General features: G+C 42.1%; 1 protein-coding gene across 1 annotated transcript in view; it reads left to right on the top strand.

Annotated features, from left to right (window-relative positions):
* The first annotated feature begins 2878 nt into the window (after positions 1-2878).
* rad18 (RAD18 E3 ubiquitin protein ligase) overlaps positions 2879-18851 on the top strand; it is a 30620-nt gene continuing 14647 nt past the window's right edge. Inside the window, exons 1-9 of the mRNA XM_030374591.1 lie at positions 2879-3100; positions 4322-4400; positions 5079-5140; positions 5369-5439; positions 8656-9059; positions 9305-9404; positions 11570-11757; positions 12143-12213; positions 12402-12462. Of these exons, the coding sequence (XP_030230451.1) occupies positions 3050-3100; positions 4322-4400; positions 5079-5140; positions 5369-5439; positions 8656-9059; positions 9305-9404; positions 11570-11757; positions 12143-12213; positions 12402-12462 (1087 nt within the window). The 5' untranslated portion in view covers positions 2879-3049. The remainder of the gene's footprint in view (positions 3101-4321; positions 4401-5078; positions 5141-5368; positions 5440-8655; positions 9060-9304; positions 9405-11569; positions 11758-12142; positions 12214-12401; positions 12463-18851) is intronic.

The raw sequence follows: 18851 nt of genomic DNA, 5'->3' as shown, positions 1-18851 counted from the left end.
GTGTGTGTGTGTGTGTGTGTGTGTGTGTGTGTGTGTGTGTGTGTGTGTGTGTGTGTGTGTGTGTGTGTGCGCGCACAGATATGAGTGTGCGTGTGTGTGCTTGATATTACAATTATTCTAAAGTAGAAAGTAGCAAAGCAAAAAAAAACTAAGATCCTAAATTTAGTCAAAAAGCCCAGGATTGGGCTCAGCTGTCGTTAAATTATGAAAACAAAGGAATGAATATATGATCATATCTATTTTTTATAGGAATAATCATATACTAATTATCATTGGCAGAGATGAACCAATCACGGACAACAAGCTGATACATGATGGACAACCTAAACGATTTGCCTTAAGGCATATTTTATTGTCAATAAAGTCCTGGGGAGATCGTTTGAATAACAACTACGCCCAATCAAATGACTGACTCTGGTTTCCTCCGGTTAGTAAGTAATCATTGACAAACCTAGAGCCTACATTCGGTATGGTCCAACGTTACGCACACTAATAGCTTTATTTACGCCTCTGGATTCCATCCCGGTAACGGAAGTTGAAAGCTGCCATTCAAATAATTTCTCTTTCTTAAAGGTCTATCTGTTAACGGTCCTGTGCATTTAACATAATGACAAGTCCTAATCAATCATACATTCTTTCATGTGCAATATAATTGTTTATTGTGATAAATGGATCAATCTTGGTCTAAGCTGGCCCTAATGAGATCAATACGAGTCCTGCTGAGAGTGCTCTCTGCCCGGTGCTACTCCTGAGCAAACACTGTTGGCCAAAGGTGTGTTCCCATCTTGCAGGCTATTTTACGATTTACGAGTGCTTGCCCGTGGCAAATTGAGGTCATACACTGATGAAAGCTTGGTGCTGATCTCTAACAGGGGATAACACATTGGTTCCACATCTGTTATTTACTAGTCAAACGCAGAATCACTCCGTTTCCAATCTGTTCGGATTGCAGTTCTAGCAAGGTTGTTTTTACAGTGAGGGTAGGTAGATCCCTACGCAAACACATGCTGATATTTCCCACCCATATTCAATGTATTCCGGCGATTAACTCTGGGGGTTCATGGGCCGCCCTGGCTTCACAAGTGCAAAAGCAAGCATATTCTTTATTGAGACTTTTCTGAGGAGCACAACTGCCTTTTCTTTCAAATGCGTTCTGTTGAACATTAAAGAAGGTCTTCAGATATATGCGTATGTATTTTCAATGAAAAAAAAACTTTATTTTGTTTATTATTATTGATTAGGAATATTTCCTTGACAAAAAAATATGATGAGTGGACTTCTTTAATGCATTCTTGGTTCTTCAGAAAGCATTTATCATGTTAAATTGATCAATTTAAATATCGTAGTTAAACCCGCCCACACTGGCCAGAATCGCACACTGATTGGCTAATTACCGAGTCATCAACTCGAACACGCTCCTGAGTTCCTCATGCACACTGCTTCTTTATGGTATGCTACACTTATTTGTGTAATGCATGTTATTCAAAACTAACAGAAGAATAATGTATGCTACACAATATAATTATTTACACTTGATGAGAGTTAAATATTTAATGAGTTCCTATAGTGGCAGCACCAAACACTGAACAGCTATACAGAATTTACCCCAAAATAATGGGGTAATAATATTTCGATCAAGCAACCAGCACACGTGCAATAACAAAACCGATGAAATAGCATGTTTATGAATTGTTTGAAATAGTAAATTTTGTGCATGTGACCCTGTGCACTCCCACAGATAGTTGCATGATGGATTTATTTGTATTCGTTTTCGTTTCGTATATCCTGTATATCGTGATTCAAGAATGGTTTGTGGTCTAAAAAACACTTTCGACCTTCGCCTCGGAAGTCTGGCGTCCGAGGATTGAGGAACACACCATAACTAGCTTCCTTCGGCGTGTACGCACATTATCGTTTGCGGGAAGGAACGGGTCACGCTCTTTTTTCATTAATACAGAAAATACATTGATCAAGAGCAGAGCCAGGGGGAGTTTCAAATATAGACATTAAAAATAGAGCATACCTGAATGGATTTAGCAGCTTTCTTATTTTTTGATGGTTTTGATGTACTGCTCTGTTACCCTACCAAAAGCAATCTTTCCAGAAAGCGATGGTGTTGCCAGAACAGGTGCACCATTGTTTCTACATATTCCACATAAAGAATAGTTAATGTCACGCTTAAACCTAAGGAGATATTGCTTAGCAGGATAATACCTATGTATGATTCTGAAAGAGACTTCTCTTAATTTATTTGTAAGGAGGTATTTGTAAGGAAGGTTCCAGATATTTCCCCAATTCAAGTTGTCAACAAAATTAGACCAATAGGGAACAACATTAGGGGTACTGGTGACTTCTCTCTGGAATAAAGAGCGAATGTTACGATTATTATTCCTCATTGTGGTAGCGAAACATACATTACCAACTGAGGTCAACTTAGGGTCCAAAGCAGGTAAACAGTCTGGCTTTCCAGTCCCTCTCAAGAGAGTTAAAATACCAGATGGGATGGCATAACAATAGCAAACTCTTTTGGGGTGATTGGAATGCCAAAAGTGTGAAAGAATTCAGAGTAATCCAGCAAAGTTCCAATATCATTTAGTAATTGGGATACTAGAATTATGCTACTATTGAACCAAGTTTTATAAAACAAAGATTTATTATTGAAAAATAATTATATTGTTTTGATAGCAATTGGCACTTGGCTGGCATTTAAAAAAAATAATGTAGTATCATCTGGGTGAGGATCACTTCTCTTTCTGAAATTGTAATGACTTTTAAAGCACTATTTTTAATATGGGTGGAAAGGGTTGTGTACATAAAATGAATAGGTAGGGAGAGGTAGGGCAGCCCTGCCGGATGCCTCTGCGGCTCAAATCTCGGCGAAGGAACGGATCACGCTCACGCTCTGTGTGTGTGCATGTGTGTGAGTGACGTAAGCAAGCGCGGCAGTTTCGTTGCTACTAGACAGACAAAGCTACTACTGCTATTCGAGAGTGGCTTCTAACGCTATAAAGCATAACTTGTGTTTGGGAGGAATAAGCGGGGGCCGACCATGGCACTCCAAAACGAAGCGGATTTACCACCCAGTTTAACATGTCTCAAAGTGAGTTGGACTTCCGGAGGTAGCTCCTGCATGCTAGGCTAATTGTTATGGTTTTAACTGAGGGCTGGCTAGAGGATTTTAGGACAAGAGGCGAGCTTTGAGTTGTGAACGAAGCATTGAGTGTAAATCACAGTTCGTAGGCATAATCACAGATTTAGACATAATCACAGATTATGTCTACTAACGTTGAGTACGGCAGCAGTAACTATAGTGTCCAGCTGCCCAGATGCTGTGATATTATTTCTCCCCCCAAAAGCAGCACACTGGTATGGCATCAACGTAGTTTGAGCCTGACTGAGTTCAGTCTGATATAAATGTATTTTGAATAAAACCCCAAATAATATATGATGAAACGCTGCCTTCATTACTCAGTGGGAATTCAATATTGTTGAACAAAGTAGGTCTGCAGAATTGGCTCCATCCTTAAATCAGCATAGCAGAAGGACTGCAAGAGATGTTACGCGACGTACATCCTCACCTTTTATTTTTGGAACCAATACAGTTTGGATCACAGTCATTTCTGCGTATTTAAGGTGTTATCCCAGTGTTCACAGAGTCCAGTTAATATTTTTTACGTCAAAAAATTTTTTTTGTTAAAATGAATAAGTTACATTTTCGTTTTTTTGTATTAAGTTAGTTTGCATGATGGGGAAAGAATAACTTGTGACTATTAAAAAATCTATAATGTATTTGACAATATTTGTTGATAAGTGAATTCCTTTCTAGTGCATTTAGCAGACGCTTTTATCCAAAACTACTTACATCGGTTAATACACACATTGACACACCTACGGGAGTCAACCATGCAAGGCGACAGACAGCTCGTCTAACCATCCATCTAACCATCCATCAAACCTTAAATGCAGAGATAGAACAAAGAGGCTTCCAACTTCCAAACTAACCCCCACATAAATAATTAGTTCATTAAGTAATACTTAATGAAAAAGGTGTTATATTTGAAGCATAAATAATCAATTTGACAGCAATTTCCCTTCACAAGCCTTTATTTAACCGAACACTCTAGCAGCCCGATGGTTCACTTCCTCAATAAAATGAATCATCCAACACATGACCCATCCAATATAAGCAATGCCTTGACTATGATATCAGCAGCTGTTCATCTCAAATTACCGTAAGTCCATGGCCCAGTCTGTGACGTTCACACTTGTTGACTTTGCTATTGGCATAGGGGACTGACCAGTGTTATCTTTTTCCCACCAGAATGTGGATACCCTGCTCCGGTGTCCAATTTGCTTTGATTTTGTCAGCATTGCAATGATGACAAAATGCTCTCATAATTGTAAGTATCAAAGTAGTTAAACAGCGCTCTTCCCCTTGACAGGCAGGGAGATATCTCTGAAAAAAGGCTTTGTTTTCGCTAGGAAATAGCATTTGCTTAGACTGCTGCACCAGCTTCAGGGGCCAACGGAATAGGCTAGAATCCCTCAAAGATCTTAAAAAGGTACTTCTGAAGCAACTAACTTTTAAGGAAGCAAAGCCTCCATTTATTGAAGGGTGAGTGGAGTAGTTATCAGAAGCGATTGTCCAGTAGCTCATTATATCATAGTTTTGTAATTACTTTATGCTTGTGTTTTTATCCTTTCATTGGACAAAGCAAACTCACTAACTAACAATAGGCATAACACGTAGCCTCAGAGTATTGTCTATGTTGGTTTTGAAAAGCCAGCAGGATCAGATTCAATGCACTGAAGCGGCTTCCATTCATCTTTGAGTGTAATCAATTCCGGATGTATGTTTTTAGAAATGGACAAAGAATTAATTTCTCTCAAATTGTGTATGTAGCCTCCAGCACAGTTTCATCATGCCGTGATTTTATATGAGAGTGGCTGTATTCATTTAATTTCATACAATTATTTCTCTACACTGAATAGGGTGCTGTTTGATTCATCGTTTTCTTTCTTTGAAGTTGCCTAAATGGAAACAGCAATTGGTAATAACTTTCCAATTCTCATTTCAGTTTGTTCCTTGTGCATCAGAAAATTTCTATCCTACAAGTTGCAATGCCCAGTTTGCAATTCAGTAAGTATGGCTTGTGTGTGCAGTGTGCACTCAGCTCTGGAAGAGGCCTCCTATTTTAGGCACACATTCATTGAGATTTAGCTTCATCAATCCACTAATGTTTTTTCTGTGGCACCAATGTGTAATGAGCAAGGCATCCTCTCTTCTAAATGAGTTTCAACCTCAGGTACATGAGGTTGATGTTCGTGTTTGTATCGAGTTAATTCCTTTCTTGTGCTCATTTTCTAGTCTACAACCGAGCAGGACCTTAGAAACAACCGCATATTGGATGACCTCGTCACAAGCTTCCAATCGACCAGGTAACACGACAGTGCTTTTGTATTACCATAAACTCTTGCATACAAAATGTAATTTTAAAACATTTAGATTTTCTCCCCAAGCTGTGTTGCAAAGTGTAAAGTAAATGCTTAAATTGGTTTACAACCATGATGTCCCGAATATATATATTTATTAGAGCATTCAAACTAGCAGGTGAACATTCCCATAGTATTTCACTTTTTAAAGCTAATCTAATTGAAGTGGATAGATAACTTTCTCATCCTTGCTTTGTGTGCTTTTAGCGGCTGTTGTTGTTGACTCAAGCAGAATTTGTCTGTGGGGAAAAGGGTAAGGGCTAAGCTACGCCCCAATTTTTTTTTTTGCATTTACCTACGAGGAGAACAGTGGATTTGCCATAAATCAAATATGGATTTTATTTTCATCAATCTAGGCCTGTGAGGTTTCCGTTTTATAGAGGTTAAACTATATGTCTTCATTTTCAGCTTTTTTTTTTTGCTGTGATAGAGCAAAATAGTTTTCTGGTGCATAAAATGGTAGATAGGAATTTTCAGAATATGATTTTGTTTAATGGTCTGATCAAATAAACGGTACTTTAAAATTGTTTGCACAACCGTGGCAATGTTATAAATAAGAGGCAATTATCCGCAGTGTTGGAGCCTAGATATCAGGTCCAATTGTCTTGAATCTGTTGTGTGTGTTGTCATTATGCTTAATCTGCTCAGTTTGAGTAGCATTGTTTTGGTCTTTTGCAAAAAGGAAAAAGGACTTCATAGCACACTTTACTTTTGTCAACAACTTAACGATTTCCCAAAGACTACAAGAACAACAAGTGTCTCTGATTGTCATCAGTGTCCAAACCTGAGTGGCTTATGTTTGCGCCCTCCTCTCTCGTCGTCTTTTTAATTTCCTGTTGTCTCGAAGCGAGCCTCAGAGGGGCGCAGGGACTTAGTCCGTGAGGGCACCTTTCATTAAATTGACTTCTTGTTTAGCGGATGATCAATCTCGCCACTCCCCCCCCCCCACTCCCACCTGCCAATAACATCGGAGCGTTACTGTTAGACACGAAGCCCATCTCCATCTGCTTTGGGTTTCCTCGGGAATGTCGTTTTTATTTATGGCTGATCTTGAAGGACGCACAGAGTAACAGCTGAGTGCAGTGGAGGAGGCCTTTTGCAGTGCGATCGTAATACCCATTGTTAAGTTACTACTCGATGCACGAGCACTGTTTTAATACGTTTTCTTACCAATATTACAATAATGAGCGAACTTCATTGTGTGTAATCATTATTATGGTGAAGTACAGTAATTTTGTTGCCACATACCTTTAATCTTCTGTCCGTGTGTAATATACAAAGCGCCCTCTTTAGTGAGGCAGTATGATTATGTAATTATGATTGCGTAATTACACAAAAAGAAAATCAGTTTAAAAGATCTAGGACACAGTTCCATTCACAAATTTGTCTACAAAAGTGTGCACAATCATTGTGTCTACTATCCATTGGGTGAATCAATTAGTGACTTAGTGTTTCACAGAAATGAGGTAAGGCAAAATTATTAATTTATGGCTGCGGTACAGTTTTATCTAAAGATCGATTTGCCTTTGTTTTTGGTGATCGCAGGGTGGATAACTATCCTTTAATTAGTTGCTAAAAGTTGATAAATTTCACATTATTTTACATTTTAATATAGGGTTAGGATTATTAGCGTTCTTATTTATAAAGGTCAGTTTGATGTAGGATTTGGTCTGGTTATTCCGGACTCCCCTGTAGTCATTAAGGCCCAATCCCCTTTCTACCCCTCCCCCCTTTCCCTTACCCCTCCACCCTTCCCCTTACCCCTTCAAAACAAGGGGGAGAGGTAAGGGGAAGGGGTAAGGGGTAGAAATGGGATTGGGCCTAAATATCCCTTGACACGCAGTGCAAGAGGAGGGGTTCTCACCCCTGTGTCCTTGCCAAGCACCCACCTGGCTTTAGTACCAACTTTATCCCCTAATCATCCCCCAGTTTCTAATTTGATAGTTTCCTCATTCCTCACCTCTCACATGCGACAGCCAGTGCGTGGTGAATGTTCTGCCGCCAACTGGCATCCCTGCATCACACAGGTGGGTGCTACACACTGCAGGTGTCTTAACCCCCACCAAGACTCAAACACACACACTCACACGCATAAAATAACTAACTATGTAAACGCTCTGAGCGCCTGGAAAAGCACTACATAATTGCAATTCATTATAATTATTAATCAAGGATCCGGCCTAAATATATGTGAAAGATTATAAAAGGTTGATTGTTGAGTTCTAAGAAATGTTGTAACTGTCCTCTGTTTTGAATTGCAGTTTAAAGAAAAAGTGTTCCATTATGGCTCAACAATTTTAAAAGAAAATCCACATCCAATAGAAACATTTAGGCTTATGAGCCAGTATTGGCATTAGTATATGATACGGATTTACCCATTAGTCTTGTTAAACAGTGGTAAGGCAATCCCTTATTTAGGGAAAGCCTAATAAGTCTTCTCCACAAACTGTTTGATAAGTTGGAATATATCGGCAATAATAACTGAACCCTATTACAAAAGTGTCGTCCTGACGCGAGCCCCTTCAGTGATTGGGATGAATCACCTCAGGGTCTCAGGATCTTAGTTATTTTGTTTGTTTGCCACCTTGATTTGTCCCACTGGGACTTAATGTCGGTGTCGATGTGTGGAGCTCTAATGAGCAGAGAGTAGGACCCTTATACAGCAGAATTCACAGTGGAAAGCAGAGAAACTCACACCCCATTGGCTCCATTTTATTGCCCCGTAATGGCCCGAGTGTGATTTGTTTTCTTTCCACATTTTTCCAAAGATTGTGGCCAACTTGCCTATTCTTTCGTGCTCTGGGAGATAATTGAGCATTTGGAGCTGAATGTCAAGAAGCTCAGTCAGTACAACTTATTGGCTTGTCTTTCATTTTTCCTCCTCTTAAGATTTTCTTTCCCCAAGTCCATCTCTAATGATACCAATGCATCATTATGAATGCCTGTGTTCCTCGGACTAGATTACGCCGTTTCAATGATGGATGCCTTGTTTTTTTCCTCATGACAGAGTGTCTTTGCAGTCCGTGTGTTTTTCCAGCGCCCGCGTCTGTCTGTATGCTAAAGTGTTCCTTACCAGGGTCTCATCTCCGTCCCCTAGCTACTCCCCCCCTCCACCCCACCCCAGATGTTCTAATGTTTCCGACCCTCTCATTGTTATTCCAGACTGGAGCTGTCAAAAGTAAGCTTTGACTCGCCGCCGCAATCGCCCCCAACCTCAGCCGTAAGATGCAGCACTCCCAGGGCCAGGGGCCCGGCACGTGACGGTTCCATCCTGAGTCATTTCTTCCAGAAGGGACTCAAAGCGTCCCCCTCTACGACCACCCAACAAGGAGAAAGCACTCCTCGCGTCTCCCGCACGAGAATACAGGCCAGACTCGCCCGGGCCTCGAGTCAAGCAGAGCTCCCCTTAACAAACACTTCTCTTGGAGTGGCGATAAAGGAAGAGATTAAGGAGGAAGAGATAGGGTTGGAGGTGACGAGAAGGATGGAGGTTTCATCTTCGGTCGCTCAAGCACCCACCGCCTCTTCCTTGGCAGCAGAAGAGGATGTAAAGCCGGTGATCAAAGGTGAACATCGCTTCGATTTTGTGACATTCCCCATTTTGTTGCTTATCAAATCAATTATAGGGTGATTCTATACTGCTGGTTGGAGCACATTAAAATCTGTATTAATTAGTGAATCAAACTTTTCAGATTTAAAGGGATAGAGGTTCAGAGTGTGATTAATCCTTTCATTAAAATAAATGATTCCACCTCACAACACGTTGATCGGGGTCATGCGAAGCGTCCATTCTTCTGGTTGTCTGTTCCAGTTGATTGCCCCGTGTGCTCGGTGGGCATCCCCCAGCAGATGATCAACAAGCACCTGGACTCCTGCCTGACCCGCGGGGAGAAGAAGGAGAGCCTGAGGAGGTAAGCTGAAAATAAACCGTGGCTAAAAGCAGGCCCACGTGCCCCCTGCTAAGCTGTTTGCTAAGGCTTCTTTAATGGACCGCCAGAGTGGAAGCAAGAGGCAGAAGCCTGCCCTCCCGGAGGGCCAGAGCCACGGCGGGGATCGTGCGCTCAACCGTAGTCGGTAGAACGACCATAAAGTCACACTCGATGGCCGGTGGTCGTAATAGTTCAACCGGAGTAAATGAGTAAGCCGTCGTGCTGCATGACGAGAGGTGCAACGTGTGCGTTGTATGTCACATCAAGTACAAACGACAGCGTCGCGTCAGCCTGCCGAACAAGGCCAGGGGTCGGGTATCGCTGCCGTGGAGTGGCAGACTTGGTGACAGCTGTCTGCAGTGGTTGTGTAAGATGATTGTGACGCTATTCTTGACACGTAATGTTTACTTGTCGGAAAGTTTCTCCTGCACACTGGGGAGCTCCTGTTCTCGGCAGACGGAGCACCGCAAACTGCTGGTCTTTTTTTATAACAAATAAATCGATGCAATTTTGAATTTATTAAAAGTGAAGCTCAGGGCTTGGTTTTTAAATCTGCCGCATTATTATGGAGGAGCTGATTCTTATTCCCTATTGTAATTCGACTTTCTTTTAATTCTAATTCTAATTCTCCTGGGTGCATCACGCTTTTTAGAAGGAAAACGTATATAGAAATGTAATTTGCGAACAAATATACACTTTTTCTGATGCTCAGTCATTTAAAAGTATCAGACAGCCCTAATATTTGACAATGCCCTCATGGTGAAGGGGTAGGACAGAGATCCTAACTAATAGCCTGGGCACCCGCTCTGCATGTGCGGCCAATAAACCCTCGTACGGAACTGTCTGTGCAAGAGTCCGTTAATAAAAGGCTTTCCTGGGTGATTAATCGGGGTGGTCCATTTAATGCCTGGGCATATTTGCATGACTGCATTGCGTTGGTAATCTGTGGCCGGCGACGTTGATTTATGACACTGATGCAAACCATCTCCCTACAGGGCATGGATACATTTTTTTCCAACTCTGAGGCACCCTTCTTTTAAGTATGCCTACCGCGTCTCCAGTGTTGTCTTCTTGGATGAGCAAGCGGAAAAAAAGCTAACCATTAGCAGACGTTGCACACGGCGTCCACCGAGAACGAGACGAGTACAAATGCAGAGATAATGGTTTACACTCAACCACACAAAAACCCCTTCACATGTGATGCTGATGTGGCCAATGATAAGAGGCAAGCGGTATCCTACTTGGAATCAAGCGTGTATTGCTGTCGTTAGAATGTCTGGCTGCTACACTCAACCCCTTGCTGACAAGGGCTGGCTAAATGGCTCTAAGCCTTCAATAGCCCATCATTACACTAAGCAGACATGGCCCCTGTGAGCTAAAGGTTAATTGCCGACATCTTTATCGTTGTGCTGTAGTGCCTCTCCTCCTTATGGCCCACCCGGCCCATACTAATACTTAATTATAGCGTTTGATTTCTTTGTACGGTCGAGAAGTAGCCACGAAGTAACCGTGATCTAAGATCACATCTAAGGTCATCGAGGTTCTTGTAGCAGAGGTTTCTGTAGAGCAGCGGACAGGGCAGGGCTCGACGATGGGGTTTGTACGGCTTGTACAAACCCCATCGAAGGCTTGTACTTCTGTTTAAATACGCTTGGTTATAAAACAACATGACGCCGTGGAAACATGACACACATAGTAGACAGCGTAGAGTTGCATTCATTCAACAGAACACACAGCTGTATGACATGCTAATTAATTACTAATGAATAATTATAATCTGATTGATTGGCGAATCATTTATAAATGGCAGGCAAAGGAAGCAGGCGAAATCAATCAAAAACGGTTGGGCCATTATGGGTTACGCAAGCAAAAGTACAAACCCATAGGGGCTAATAACGGGCCTTTTAATTAAAACATGCCAAGCATATACTTTTGGTCGAAGACCAAAACGATAAAGCACGCCAGGTGTAGATAAGTATGTCCTGGATTGCGATCAAAGATAAGGGCCTCTATGATTTAGCGTTGGCAGCAGATTGTCTGTGGTGTGTTGGACATGAGCTTTATATATCAGCCAGTAGAAGTCCTTTAGCTGTCCGTATTGATCCGTCCACGAGTTGAACCGGCGTGTCCCCCTCCCTGCCTTGCAGCTCGCTGGTAGCCAACAGGAAGCCGATGGGTAAGCTGGTGTACCACCTGCTGTCGCTGAAGGACCTGAGGAGAAGGCTCCGGGACTGCCACCTGCCCACACAGGGCCAACGGGACCATCTAGTCAGGAGGCACCAGGAATTTGTGCACGTCTACAACGCCCAGTGCGACTCCCTGAGTCCCAAATCAGGTTTGGTTGGACCCGCGTTTGTGTGTGTGTGTGTGTGCGTGTGCGCACGTACACGTTACTGTCAGTCTTTTATGCAGGGCAGCTGTTTCTGCTGGCACTGCTTAATTGTGGTCAATGTTCACGTTAAATGCGTATAATTTATTCAACGTTCAAATATGTTGGTACATGCAGAGTTTCTCGTATTTAGACGATCCTCTTCTGTTTGATCTTTATGAGTTCTTGGTTTTCCACGATCTTGGGGTTATTGACATCTCCAGGGATGCCTAATTTCCTGTGCGGTGGCAGAAATAGCCAAAAGCTTTTGGATTTGGTGAGAGCGGTATTGGGAGTATGAACGGAAGATTATCTGGCTGCCCATAAAGATCTATCCATCTTCTTTTCACAGTTGAGGACATCGCCAAAGAAGTGGAGGGCAATGAAAAGATGAGGAACCAGCTGCAGGGAAAGGCCAAGCCTGTGTGTGCTCACAACTTACTGTTCCCTTGGCATTTCAAACCACAATCTTGTTTTCTTTCGTCCTTTCAGAGGCCTCCATGATCCCCTAATGATTATTCATATTAATCACATGGCAGCCCTGACATTACTGCTCAGTGTCTTTGGGTAATGTGATGTAATCTATTTTGTCCTTTTGGATCTGTTTTCAGGTCTTGGTCTTCTCGAAGTATCAGTCTGAGGAGGAGATCGACGAGGTGCATTCTAGTTGGAGTAAGTGATGGGAGTTCAACAACACATTTCCCATCCGACTGTTGACTCGTTGTTTGGCTGCTTTCCCGCTCAACCAGCTGTGTGCTTCAGATTCTGTGAGAAGATAAGATTTTGCGGGCAACTTAATCAGAAAGTATCTGACTAGTGTAGAGATTTGGAGCAGAGGTCGGACTCACTGCAGATGTGTCATTTTATAAATTGACACATTTGGGCTATTCAGATTGTTTTTTATCATTTTTGTTCTTGTTATAGCAATAATGGCCACAGCTTAATGGACCGAACTGAATACAGCCCATCTGTACTAAGCGCCTGGCTAATCGCTCATTCATATTGTCGGTGTGTGTCCACGTTAGCCGACGGCCCCGAAAAAGTTTCCGAAAAGGGAGAGCTCAGCCACATGGATTTCTTGCATTGTGTTTGTTTGTGTCAAAGGTACCCATGACAACGCTTTGTCAAACCCATTGTATTTGGTCAGCACGGCCTTCCGTTAAGTGGGAACACCACTTAACCACACTATGTATGCGTGGTTGACTCACTGCCACCACACATGGAGGCGAGGCAGGTGAGGTGCCCGCGTTATAATCCCTTCTTATGGATTCCTGTAATTGAGTGGCAGTAACGCTGTGGAGGAAAGGATTGTTGGCAAGGTGACCCTCGGTTGTTCAAAGGCCAGGGGCTAATTAAATATCACACACGCACACGGTATGTTGTCCTTTAGTGACGGTTTCTGCCGTGAATTCCAATGTCGTCGGGTTTGATATTCTATTGTTGTTTTTTTCTTGTGGTCTTCAGAATAGAGGACAGGGGTGTGGCAGGGTGTCCCTGACATTTCACTCCCATTAATAAGACTGGAGGAGAAGCTTGTTAGAGAGCTGGCGAGCCACTGTAAAAGTGAGCGCGAGTGAAGAAAAAGTGAGTGAAAGATGGGAGGACGGAGAGATCTATAAATAGACAGCCTGATGCTGTCTGTGATTTATCAGGGGAGGATGGGGATGACTCACTCTGTGGCAATAAAGCACACAGGAGGGGCTAACTATGAAGCTACGTTTTAGCATGGGTGGGTGGCTTTACCTGGTCATAACGTAACGCTGAATCTTTTGCTACTCGAATGGGGCCCCTTTTCCATTAGGAAGGCTGTAACAAATATTAAATATTGGATCATACTTTAGAAGTTTCACTTTGTGAACCTAACCTAGCATACTTCATCTATCCAAAGTCGAGGTTATCCTTTTCTTCAAAGTCTGTGATTCTACGATCCATCCTCACCGAGCACCACTTCCTCCTTAGATTATGAAATTAATTTAAAAAACAAACACAAAAGCATTTCATATGAATAGATAGCAGGGAGGTGAATGACCAGCTTCACACAGGAAATCTTGACAAGGGTTTAGGATCTTTAATGCGCCCGTGTGTATCGGAGGAATGCATGGAAGAGGAGCCCTGAAGGCTCTCTGGTTTGACTCCACAGGTGGTTTACGTTTCTGAGTCTGCTTGCTGTTAAAGGAAAAACTTCGGGCTCCAGACATGAGACACCTTCAGCTATTAACCTCCAGGGTTATAACTGAAGGAGCACAAAAACAAAAGGTTATGGCCTTGTACATAAAAAATAAAATGAAAGGAGAAAACAACATTACAAGGTCAACGATTGCAATTCCACTGATAAGAATGTTGTTGCCAACATTATGATGGAAGCGGTTATCTGCTAAATTCAAGTAGTTAACAATTCGGTACTAAACCGTCGGTTTAGTACTATAGATATAATAATTGAATCATCCAATTTAAAATGTTTAGTTTCATAATTCCCTTATTCTGAATCCTTGCACTAATTTTCCAACTTGGCAATCGTTAATTACTCGAAATTTAATTGCAGCCGGAGCTATGAAGGGCATTGACTTTTCATGCGTCCTGCAAACAGATGCAAGCCTGAAGATAAGCCCACCAAGATGCCAGAGGCAGAATGAGTTTTCCTTTTCCTTAGGTCCCACTCACCACCCAGGCATTCCTCATTGTGAATAGGTCCTTGTCTCATTCAGCGTGCACGGCATCGCCATTGTAACCGGGCAACGACTCAATCCATTCGCTGTCACAGGCTTGGCCCCAGGCCCCCAGAAACAGTGCATACTAGGGATGCACCGAATTTTCGGCCACCGAAAATGGCCCAAAAGCGCATTTTCGGTTTTCGGCCGAAATACCTTTATCAACGAAACAACACGGCCGAAACAGAAATTTGTGATGACGCTAACAAAAAGCGCGGCCAGCACACGCTTATCTGGATAAACACCAATGTGTCTGCGGTGTGGACGTTTTTCAATGTTTCTGAGAAAAACCCACGTATAGCGATTTGCAAAAATTGCAATGTCTTGATTTTAATGAAGTTATTACACAGTCATAGCCATAAATGCATGGTACTAATAATTGGCATAATAATTATTTTTCTGTGTTTTCGATTTTCGGCCTTGGATTCCTCATTTTTGGTTTTTCGGTTTCGGCCAAGAATTTTGATTTCGGTGCATACGTAGTGCATACTTCCGCAATCCACCAGTGCTCAGCGGCCAAGCCTGATATTGCAGCTGTAGAGAATATTTCTGCATCCGGCACGTCATGCACTAGGGCGTGGCTAGGCGCCCATGATGCGGAAGCAAATCTCTCCTTGATGTTCCCCTGCGCCATTGAGCAGTTTTCATAGGAATGAATGGGAGGCCATGATTTAGTCCGCTGTCCTTTCTTTAATAGGTCCATGCTTGGCCCAGATGCAAAAGTTTAGGATACCAAGCTGTGTGCTACCTCTATTGGTGTGCTCATTTATGTGCTTGTAAATCTCCACAAAACATAAGAAAACTTGAACAACGTAGTTAGCATGTTGTGATGGAGGAGGATTGAATCAGGATGCAGCCTCTGGTTTTCCTATACGTTATGTTATATGTGATGAGAACTGATGTATGGAGGCTAGCCATTCTCCAAGCGTGCACTTCACTCACAGCTCCTATACTATACAAGGCCATGCTTGTCAAGTAGGTGTTTGTTCGGCATCTCTTGCTGTTTACTGCAAATATAAAAAATCTGCAAATTATGATGGATTTTTTTTTTTGGGCTGCCGAACTGGCTGGCATTTGTGTTAGTCGTGATAGCCCAGTCGGGTTTTACCAGTCACTTTGACTTACTAGGTACTCGGATACTACTACTGTGTGTCTCCGGTGACAAATGAGCACACCCCGCTGGTTTTATCAATGAAGTGTTCTCCCAACCTAATTGCCATCCGGTTGACACAGATTACATTTGAGGAAGTACTCCAGTTTATAATCTTTTGACAAATATAGCCTGTTGCAAAAGATTCTAATGCATCTAATCTCCGTTGCTCTGTTCATTTGAAATGAAATGATAACCCTCAAATTGCGCCTTTACACAGTTAAACCCCGTCTATTACATTTGTTCCGCCTGGAGCCTGCACATTGATCGGGTTATGTGTTGCACATGTACTTACAACTAACGTATCTTTTAGCATTTCCCAGGCAGCCTTAGACAGAGGTGTGTTTCAGTTTGGTTGACTGGTTGGTTGCATTGTTTGACTGACAGTTTCCTGAGGTGGGTTGTCTCGTCTTACTCTGGCCTGGTCATTGTTGTGAACTCAAGCAGGCTCAAACGTGATGGCTGTGTAGTCAAATTCAATACACTGAGAAAACAAGTTGCCTGATGTAAATAGTGAGATCAGACATTTCATGGCTCCTGTAGTTTTTGAGCTAGGCTGTTAGTATTCTGTTTGGCTGTTTGATCATTGCTGACAGAGAAATGAGGTGTGTGTAACGTTGTCGTTTTTGCAAACTTCCTGTCTGCTTTTGCAGTTAGGATTCCCCGCCCGCATCCCCACGTCACCATAAATGCAGTTATTGTGGGACTCCTCTCTCTGTATCCTGGCAGCTTTCTTTTCTACTGACAGTTTTATTTGCTAGGCAAGTTCTGGGGTGTGAGCCGTTCCTGGGAGCACTGGGATAGGCAGCTTCGCCTCTTCCACCGTTGTCAATCAACACTGAGATCCTGCTGCCTGCCAGTGAACACACAGGGGGGGGACGCCTCTTTATGGGATTCTGTCTTCCGATTGGATAAAGTGGGAACGTGATACCTGAAAACGTGTTTTCGGTTTACTCTGAGCAGAGGGTCTTGGAGAAACACATCACTGACCCGACGCGTTGCATCAGTGATTGCTTTCAAAGTATGGAGCTATTTAACACTTGTTTCAATGAATATATATTTTTAACCTGCTCTCTTGCATTTGCCAGTTATAATAATGAACGCTGAGCCATTGGTGTTTAATACATTCCTGGATGTATTATTTATTGTTGAATGTCTGGTATTTGCAGTGCATGGGTTACGGCCGTCTAAACCCCGGTATTTATTAAAGGCGTGTGACCGCGGCAAGGTCAGAACCTCATCATGTCAAAATGTTAATTTGACCAGACAGTTTGTTTCACCGGCGCTGGAGAGAAAACGGTCAGGACCGTCTAACAAATGTTAATATTAAATGATGAAGTAATAAACTGACCAATTTTCCAATTGAAAAACAAATGCCACACATGCAATGCGTTCCTATGATTGACATGAACAGATCCCGGTGTCACGACAACAGGGCTACTACTAGAGAATGTGAATGGCATGGAGAGCTAATGAATACCATGTTACCGAAGAGAGAGCTCACCTAAGCTCACCTTAACTCAATTTACTTCTGTAAACAGGAGAATCGCAAGAATGCCCTGCACCACAAGGCTATCTTAGCGAGTCAATGATTCATTTCCTCTCACCCATGTCACTTATTTGAAGGTTAAGGAAATGTCCTAACAAAGCCCTGTTTTTGGGAGCCATATAATTGGTCCATGTTTTATTTTTAATGATCAATCTGGCTTTCCTCTGCTGAAAGCTCATAATCTATACAAGTCTGCAACTTGATTGTATGTCTGCGACAGTCTGGGGATAAAATGTTATCCCTTAAGCAAAGTTATTAAGTTCTGTATGCAATGAAATACATAGTGCCCTGCATTTTATACCTGAGTGGTTTCCCATCAAGAAACTGCAAACGTCAAATTAACCGAATCAGTCAGCAGAAACTTCACAGAGACATACTTCACATACACACAAGATCCTACCACAGTGTCCATTATGTTGGCACAATGCAGTCTATTATGCTGAGGATTTATGTGTTGCTGTGTTACCTGTAAGCCTAGCTGTTTTTGGTCCTCTCCCTATAAAAACAGCAGAGCAACCGGTTCTTTCAATAGACTGAAGTGCTAAAGTGCTTAATGATTTTTCTTTCTCCTGTCGGAAATGAATATCGAATAATGAAACTGTTGCCTTTTATGGTCAATGTTTTATTTCCCCTGACCTTGAGTTCTGTCTGTCCTTTTTTCTTTCAGTGAAGAAGTTGAATAGGGTTAAAGTTTTTTTTTAAAGTGGCGCGTTATATCGGATAGATAACACGTCATCCGGTGTGCTGCTCGTCACTACTTTCCTTAAACTTGGATTGAAAAAAAGACAAACATTGCATATCATACTACATCATTTTACATTTTATTATAAAGAACGCAATACATCCCCGTACATCTGCAAGGGATACATGGATCAGATAAGAGTATGGGAAACGAACATGACTCGATTAAGCCTAGCGTAAGCCTGTGGTTATTGGGTTATGGACAGTCAAGCTGGACCTGCTGTGGTAGATGACTAGTCCTGTCCAGGTCAAAAGTTTATCCTGATGAAATCAGAAACAGAAGACTCAAAAAGCTTGCGCTTAAATCCAGTAGAGGGGACGAAAAAGGCAAAGATACTGCTGCTGAGAAATAATGTAGGGTGATTGGATTGCATATACAGAAACTTCAACATTTGAGTTATCTGTCAGATGATCATGCTGGCATTTTACTAATCGCCCTTTTTCGAGATTGTTGTATATATTTAGGGACCTTTTAGCCAGTGTCTGTATGTTTGGACAAGTTGTACTGCAAAAAAAACTGGATGAGCCATGTTCTGCATGTGTTATACCAAATTTAATTTAATTTAATTTAATTGGTTGGATGTCCTCTTTACAATTTTCTGCTTTCAAGCCAAACAACCTCTTCCCTGGCTATAAATATCATTCATATCAAGCTGAACACATTAGCATATTACCCCGGAACGGGGCAACCCGCTATCAAGCTTGCATTACCATTTAACAAAGGTCGGACAACTGAATGCATTTACTTTCAGTTGTCATTTACAAGTTAGTATCGTTCGTTGTCGTTTCTTACCAAAGTCCCAACATGTAAAAGCATTGAATGTTGTATTATTTGTATATTCTAGTCCACAATATCAACACGTCTCTATTGAGAAATCTCTCGCGTTCATCTGTGTCCGGCCTTTTGTTGATC

This window comes from Gadus morhua, chromosome 13 (genome assembly GCF_902167405.1).
Source record: "Gadus morhua chromosome 13, gadMor3.0, whole genome shotgun sequence".
Taxonomy (NCBI): domain Eukaryota; kingdom Metazoa; phylum Chordata; class Actinopteri; order Gadiformes; family Gadidae; genus Gadus; species Gadus morhua.
This window is presented reverse-complemented; position numbering and strand designations above follow the sequence as displayed.